General features: G+C 35.6%; 1 protein-coding gene across 1 annotated transcript; it reads left to right on the forward strand.

The window, feature by feature from the left end:
- Nucleotides 1-6,848: 6,848 nt before the first annotated feature.
- On the forward strand, nt 6,849-7,886 carry LOC121443671 (melanoma-associated antigen B18-like). The gene has a single exon (XM_041645480.1). The coding sequence runs from the start codon at nt 6,849-6,851 to the stop codon at nt 7,884-7,886; it is 1,038 nt and encodes a 345-aa protein (XP_041501414.1).
- The last annotated feature ends 215 nt before the right edge of the window (nt 7,887-8,101 follow it).

Consider the following 8,101-nt stretch of genomic DNA (forward strand, 5'->3'; position numbering starts at 1 on the left):
TTTGATTTGTATTGGTTGAGAATTTCATGCATGCATATAATATATTCCACTCATATTCCTTATCTCACAATTCTTCCCTTATTCCCACCACTACAATCCCCTTTCAATTTCATGTGTTTTTAAATCAACTGTTAGAGATTTTATTTCTTTTTTTTCTTATCTTCATGTCCAGCAAAGTCCATTAGAATCAGTAAACATAACTTCCATTGTTTCAAATATTTTCCTTTTCAAGACATATTTTGGGACACAGATCATGGTAGTTCTTGGTAGATATTCCCTGTCTCTAAAAATTGTTTCCAGGGCAAGTGTTTTGAAACTATTAAGCCGGCCTGATTCTGTTTTATTTATCTCTTTATTTTCTTTTTTCTTCTTTCCTTTCTTCTTTCTTTTTTTCCTTTCTCTCTCTCCCTCCCTTTCTTCCTCTCTCCCTCCCTTTATCTCTTTTTCTTTCTTTCTTTCTTTCTTTCTTTCTTTCTTTCTTTCTTTCTTTCTTTCTTTCCTTTGCATCCTGACCACAGTTTCACTTCCATCCTCTCCTCCAAATTCCTCCCCTCAACCCTCCTTCCCCCATATCCTTCTACTCCTCTTCTGTTTCTATTGAGAAAAGGGAAAACCTATGATGGATATCAACAAACCATCATATATCAAGCTGTACTAAGACTAAGTACCTCCCCTTTTATTAAGGCTTGGCAAGGCAACACAGTATGAGGAACAGGGTCCTATAAGCCAGCAGAAGAGTCAGAGATAGACCCTGCTTCCACTATTATGGAGCCCCACAAAAAGACCAAGTTACACAACTGCAGCATATACGCAGAGGGCCTAGGTCAGTCCTATGTAGGCTCCCTAGTTGTTGGTTGCGTCTCTGTGAATTACTATGACCGCAGGTTATTTTATTCTATTGTCTGTGGGTTTTCTTGTGATGTCCTTGACCAATCTGGCTCCTTTCTTATATTTCTGATGATTGTTTTTCCACTGGTTCTGGGTATCTTTTGAGATTTATGTTATTTTTTTTTTAAAAAAATGATTATTTGCATTGGTGTATGTGTATGCCATATGTGTTATATGTGCAATTGCCTATGATGGCAGAGAGAGGGCATTGGAGTCCCTGCAGCTGAAGCTATAGGCAGCTGTGGACCATATGACATGGTACTATGAACCAAACTCAAGTTCCCTGGAAGATTAGCAAAGGAAGTTCTCTTACCTACTGAGAAATCTTTCTCATCCCTCTAGTCCTCTAATACTTTTATGTTTTGCCTCATTAGAAAGTGATATTAGAGACTTTGTATGTAAATGCAAAAGTGTTTATTTCTCTCTTCAGTTTTATTCATGTTTATTTTGGTTGTTTTTAAAACTCTGAGTTTAATTACACACAAGGTTTTTTATTTGGTGAATTTGGTGTACTATCATTATTCAATTTCATAGGTATTGTATGTCAATTTTCCCACTGGTATTTTCTGTTCCAAAATCTCCATTTTCATAATAAGGAAGCAATCCCATGTAGGTTTCTTTTGTTAATTTGTTTTAGTATGACGCCGAGAATCAAATAAAGGGCTTCTTCTTGCTTCAGTTTTGTTTGATTATGGTATAATTTAAAAGGTATTTCATCCTTTTATCTAGATATCACAAAATTTAAGTGAGATAGTATAGGGAATATGTTGCTAGGACTTGAATCTACCCTATTTTTACAATCAATGAGCTTTTAACATTTGTTTAATGTAATTATTGATCACTCTTTGGTTTAATTTTAAGAATTTATTTTAACTTATGTTTCTGTGTCAGTGTCTAGATACGCACATGCACCTGAGTGCATGTGCCCTTGGTGTCCAGAGGAAGACACTGGATCTCTTGGAACTGGACATTAGGGAGTTGTGAGCCACCTGATATAAGATTAATACACAGTTTTAACCACTGACTGATCTTTCAAGCCCTTTGTGTTGTTTCCAAAAAGAGTAATTAATCAAATTAAGTGATGTGTGTAATATGATTGTGTGTAATATGATGTGTGTAATATGATTGTGTGTGTGTGTGTGTGTGTGTGCATGTGTGTGTGCTCATGCAGGTATTCAGAGGTCACAATAGTGTATAGGATGTCCTCCCTGATCACTTTCTATCTTTTCTTTTGAAGCAGAAGTCTCTCTCTGAACTTAGCGTTTGCTTTGTTTCATCTAGGCTGAAGACCAGCAAGCTCCAGAAAAACTTCTGATTCATTGTTCCTCATAGCTAAGGTACATATGTTTATGGGGAAGCCATAAACAATGAGGCATGTGTCATTTTAGTGTAAACACAGCTCAATGTTAAACTGGCTCTCTAACCCTGATCTGTGGTTGCATTGTTGTTGCTTTTCTGCTTATCTCCTTTTTGTTATTTTTGTTGGTATTTTCCCCTTCTTTCTTTGTGTGAGCTAAACTTCATAGTTAAAATCGCTTTACTGTAAATATTAAAATTAACTAAAACAAACAGTACTTTATTATAAAATTTGAATGGATAACCTAGAGCTTATAGTATTTGTATGTAATTTGTCTTATTCTCCCAGTAAAAATCTTTAAAACCTTAATTTTTAATAAAGAAACTTAAGTGTCTTATTAGGCTCTTAGATGTCCTTATTATATAAGACTATTGTCTTAAACATTACCACTATATCCATTGAAAATTTCACCAGACCATTTTTTAATTTGATACCATTGATAGTACTATCTAATTAAGATACCATTCACACAAAATATAAATAATCTTTTAAATATATAATTTAGTATAGTCACAATGTTGCACAAATATCAACTTCATCACTAGAAAAAACCTTCATACTTATTAAAAAGGTTTATTAAATAATTCTGAGACTACTTACTTATCATTCATATGAGCTAAAATAGTTTTCCATTTTATAGGTTTTCTTTTCACATTTATTTTTATTATCTTATTTCTTGAAAATTTTGCACATGTTTATAACACATTTTTGTCACACTCACCCCTCCACCCTATCATCGCCCTCTTTCACCTACAATATTACTGGATGAATAAAATTGTTTTCTTGGTGTTTATGAAATCTAGTTGATGCAGTTTTCTATTATTGCTTGTACTTTAGTGTAAAATTTGAGATTCTATGTAAAACACTTGTCTGTTCTAAATACTCTAAATAGGTTACTCCTAAAATATTCTTGGAAAAGTCAAATTTTTTGGCCAGTTTCACAAAATGCGTATAAAAATGCAATTGCTTTCTTATGTAAACTGTTTAAGTTACATACAATGATAAATTATTGAACTTATTTCAACAGGTACATTGATCTTGGTGCAAAGACCAAATAATTTTTCCTCAGGAAAAGATGTCTTGTGAGCTGGAGAGATGACTCGGTGGTTAAGAGTGGTTAAGTACTGCTCTTGTTGAGGTCCTGAATTTGTTTTCTAACTCCCATAACACTTGGTTTACAACTGCATATAACTATAGAGGGATCCTATTTCCTCTGGACTCTGAGGGTAAATGCATAAATGTGTTGAATATCAACGTATGCAGACATATATACTTATGTATAAAAATGAATAAATCCAAATATAAAGATTTTTGTGTGAATTTTATTTATGTGAAGACATGTATCATAAACGTGCATCATTCAGTGAAGTAATTAGTAAGTCCACAGTCAAATGCAAAGATGTAATTAGAATTATACATATGCATAAAAAAGTCTTTGCTAAAATATTTACAACTATTTTGGATAAAAACTCTCAGCAAAATTACATTAGAAGAGTTTTTTCTTTAAAAAAATGCAATTTCTCCTTTTTATTATTTTTAATAGTAGATTCTATTTTCATACAATGTATACTGATTATAGTTTCCCCTCCCTCTACTCCTCCCAGTTCCTCCCCACTTCCCTTCCCATCTGGATCTACTCCTTTTTTTTTTTGTCTTTCATTAGAAAAGAACAGGCTTATTAGAAGAGAAGTGTCATTTTATAACATCTACAGCAAGCTTGACTAAATTTTATATATTAGAAACATCCACATTAAAGTCAAGGTCAAGATGCAAATGTATGGTACCATCTATTGTTTAAACATGAAATATATAACCACAGTAGTGAGACATCAGACTATATAATAAGTAGGAATATCAAGAAAGAAATAATAAATGGTATGAGTTTCTAATTGGAAATATCCAGCAGAATCATTTGACTACTAAATCTAAGAACTTTGCCACACAAAACAAATAAGACAAGTAACATAGGCATAATAACAAATATCTAAAACTTGTGTATAAATAAATACAGCAACAATGTATTGAATCTTTTTGTAAGCAACTATAAAAATAAACTTAGGGAAATGGAGTGAATAAATAAATCAATTGTTCAAAGGAAGATACCTAATGTGGTGATGTCAATTTTAATTTGTTTACATATTTATTATCTGATGAACGAAGAATTGTGTCCTGCCTTTTGTGTCTTGAAACCTCAAAATTCAATGTGATTTTATTTGGTAATATGGTCTTGTACTGTTCAGTTTTTGTCAACTTAACATAAGTCAGGGTCATCTGGGAAGAGGGAGCTACAACTGAGAAATTTCATCCACTATATAGGTCTTTAGGCAATTCTGTAAGACATTTTCTTCATAAGTACTGTAGATTATGGGAAACATCAGACTCTCTAGACACTCCTTATGGCTTCAGGCAAAATAAAATGTAAAATCTTAGAAAATTCCAGGACAGAGATTACTAGTGACTCAAATACAAAGAAATCATCAAATGTTTGCCTTATTTACTACTAAACAATCATGCTAAGTAATTAATTCATTTATGTGGTTTCAGGTACATTTAAGAACTGAAGGACTAGTTCCAAAATATCAAATTTGAAATAGTTATGGCATCTTGTTATAGCAATCCAAGGAGACTGATATAGTGCTTTTAATTCAGCATCCAATGTGGTGACAAGACTTGGATTGTTGTTTATGAAACTTAATCGTGGAAAATATATGCAGAAGAATAAAAGAACAATATTAGTAATAGATCAATAGTAAAACTAAGAATCCTTCAGAAAGACTAAGGATCGGCTGAATTAGAACTTGTATTTGGACAAGTGGCTATATTCCCTGCAGTAAAGACAGGTCTGTTGTAATTTAAGAAGAAAATAGAGTCAGTTGGAGGAAAATTTTGGGAGTTCAATCTAGCCTTTTTCTTGTGTCCTACTTTACTGAAGGATCTGGGTCAATACCTTAGATTCTTTCAGTAATGTAGAAGTCAAACTAAGGCAGTACAAAGGTTTGAATTTGGGCAGTATAATTCTAGAATCTTATAATATCTTTATTTTACTAATAAACATTTCTTGCTGAGAAATAGCCTTGAAAATAGCTGTACATCAAATAGTAACAGATTAGTTACATAATGCATAAAATATTAAGGTATTGAGTATAAGAAATTGAAGTAGATTTTCATGAAAAATAATATTCAGACATGCATATTTCTTAGGGATATAAAGATATTATAACATAATTGTAGTCAAAATTGTAATTATTCATTAAATTGTAATTCTTTATTAAATTATAAAAATTAATTGTCCAATTAAAAACTAGACAGAAGATTACAAAATCCAATATTAACTGATGAACAGAACCCAACTCATAGAGTCCTTTTTCTTTTAGAACATCGACATCTGGTCATCTTCTTCTGAATCCAGTGTCTGAATCAGCTCCAATGCTCGCAACTCAGAAACATCTCAGAGCCTTCTTGGAATTGATATTTCAAGGAAACTTTAAAGAAGTAGCCAAGATGAAGATTTCCATCTCCACCTTTCTACCTCCATCCACTTACATGCGGTGAAGACCCATGCAATGGTGACAGCCGGCTCAAAAATCAAGACACCCCCCCCCCCCCGCTTTCCTCACTGAGAAATCACAGGCAGAGCTGTCAATATGTCAATGTAAGATAGTACGGTTGACTTCCAACTCCAAGGAGTTTTTTTTTTCTGAGGGGAAAAGTGACAGGAAAATCAAAAGCGATGACGTTAAGAACGTTGGCCCTGGGCGCTCTGTCACGTATGCTCTGTTACGTCTCTGAGCCCAAAGCTAAAGAGACTCCGGGTATGGCCAGTAGTCCCACCTTGTATTTCCTCCTTCTGCGAAGTGCCAAGGAGCAAGTGAAGAGTTTGATCTCAGGTTAGTGAACTCAAGTCAGCAAAGACTTCTGGGGGTTACAAAAATAAAGAATACGATTTTGAGTGAGAAATGAGAGGACTCTCAACATGGCAACAGAGAGTAGACACAGACCTTTGCCCCTGTTGTTGACCGTCAGAGGCCATTTGGCTCTGGCTATTGGGGATTGGGGCTTCAGGGAGAAAGGGAGCTTGTTCTACGGTTAATGGTTACAACTGAAGACTTAATTTTGTTTAGCTTCTATCGGTAGCTGTGGGAAAACCCGGAATGTGTAGCTGACTAGGGCTCTCTCTCTCTCATTTTCCTATTAATGGTTAGTTATCCAACTTCCGAAGAGTGACAAATGGGAAGCTCGGATTGCTCTTAAATGTAAATTCAGGTGTGGCGTGTTAAGTTTAAAGGCAAATTAAGATGATCATTTCCTACTTCATGGAACCTAGACCTGCTGGCACCTGCTTAAAGCTCTAGGTTGCCCTAGGAAGGACTACCAGATCTCAGTCAAACTCTTATTCACTCTCTAATTTCCTTTAATGAGTTCATAGAGAGAGAGAGACTAACTGAAACAAGAGCCCTATAGCATTGCTGTCACAGATGATTGTAGAGGCAAGCTTGGTTTAAAGACCAAAGTGATCTCACCTTTCTTCAGATAGTCATACCATCTCATTCTTCCATCCCTAGGTGCCTTGCTCTTCTGCTGATACTCCGTAACCAGAATCATCATGCCTCGTGGTCATAAAAGTAAACTCCGAGCCCGTGAGAAACGCCATCAGGCTCGATGTGAAACCCGATCTACTCAGGATGCTCAGGTCCCGACAGTAGAAGAGAGAGGTAATCCTTCTTCCTCTTCTCCCCTGTATAGTAGTGATGTCCAGAGCTTTTCTGATGCTGAATCACTTGGCAAACCCAAGATGGCTCAGAGGCCCACCTCTGCTTCTGTAAGTGCTCCATGCATCAAGTCGGATGAAGGTGTGAAGAGCCAAGATGAGGTTAGACCAAGTACTTCCTGGGCACTTTCCTCAACTAGTAATCCATCATCAACCAAGATAGTTGAAAAAGCAATTTCATTGGTACTGTTTATGCTGCGAAAGTATAAAAAGAAGGAGCCAATAACAAAGGAAGATATACTAGAGCATGTCATCCCACACAACAGGGAAGAGTTTCCTGATGTTCTTAAGAAAGCCTCTGAGCTCATGGTGCTAACCTTTGCTGTTGATGTTAAAGAAACTGACCCAACCAGACACTGCTATGACCTTGTCAGCATATTTAGTCCTACTGGTGAAGAACTTACGAATTGCGAGGAAATCATGCCCAAGAGTGGCCTCTTGATGACAATCCTGTGTGTAATCTTCATGAATGGCAGCTGTGTTAATGAGGAACATGTCTGGCAAGCGCTTAGTGTGATGGGAGTATATGCTGGAGTCAATCACTTCATCTATGGAAACGTCAAGAAGCTCATTACTAAAGATTTTGTGAATGATGGGTACCTGGAATATCGGCGGGTACCTTACAAGGGTTCGCAATGTTATCAATTCTTGTGGGGTCCCAGGGCCCTCTTTGAAACAAGAAAAATGAAAGTACTTGAGTTTCTGGCCAAAGTCCATAACACTGTTCCCAGTGCCTTTCCATCCTTGTATCAAGAAGCTTTGAGAGCCGACCAAGAGAGAATGCATGCTAAATTTGCATCTATGATTCTTTTTGGTTTCTTAAACGATACAGAGACCAACGACAATTCCAACAATTCCTCCAACCAGCACTGAATACCAAAATTCCTGCTTTTCATCAGTTTGAAAGAGAACATTCAATCAACTAGGGGGGACTGAGGTGGTGTTGGAGAGAAAAGAGTGCATCTCATATTTGTAGCCTTATTCTACATGAGTAACATTCAGTTTTGCTTTTTCAAGTTTCCAGACGTTTCTTTCAGTTAAGAGTTTCAGTATTGAAAACAAATTGAAATACATCTTATTCATCTGAA

The sequence above is a fragment of the Microtus oregoni genome, unplaced genomic scaffold, assembly GCF_018167655.1.
Source record: "Microtus oregoni isolate MIOR12 unplaced genomic scaffold, Mior012 000111F_ref0000342, whole genome shotgun sequence".
NCBI classification, from domain to species: Eukaryota; Metazoa; Chordata; class Mammalia; order Rodentia; family Cricetidae; genus Microtus; species Microtus oregoni.

What these genes read in the sequence shown, in the direction of transcription:
- LOC121443671 (XM_041645480.1), top strand. Translation starts at nt 6,849, where the DNA reads ATGCCTCGTGGTCATAAAAGTAAACTCCGAGCCCGTGAGAAACGCCAT.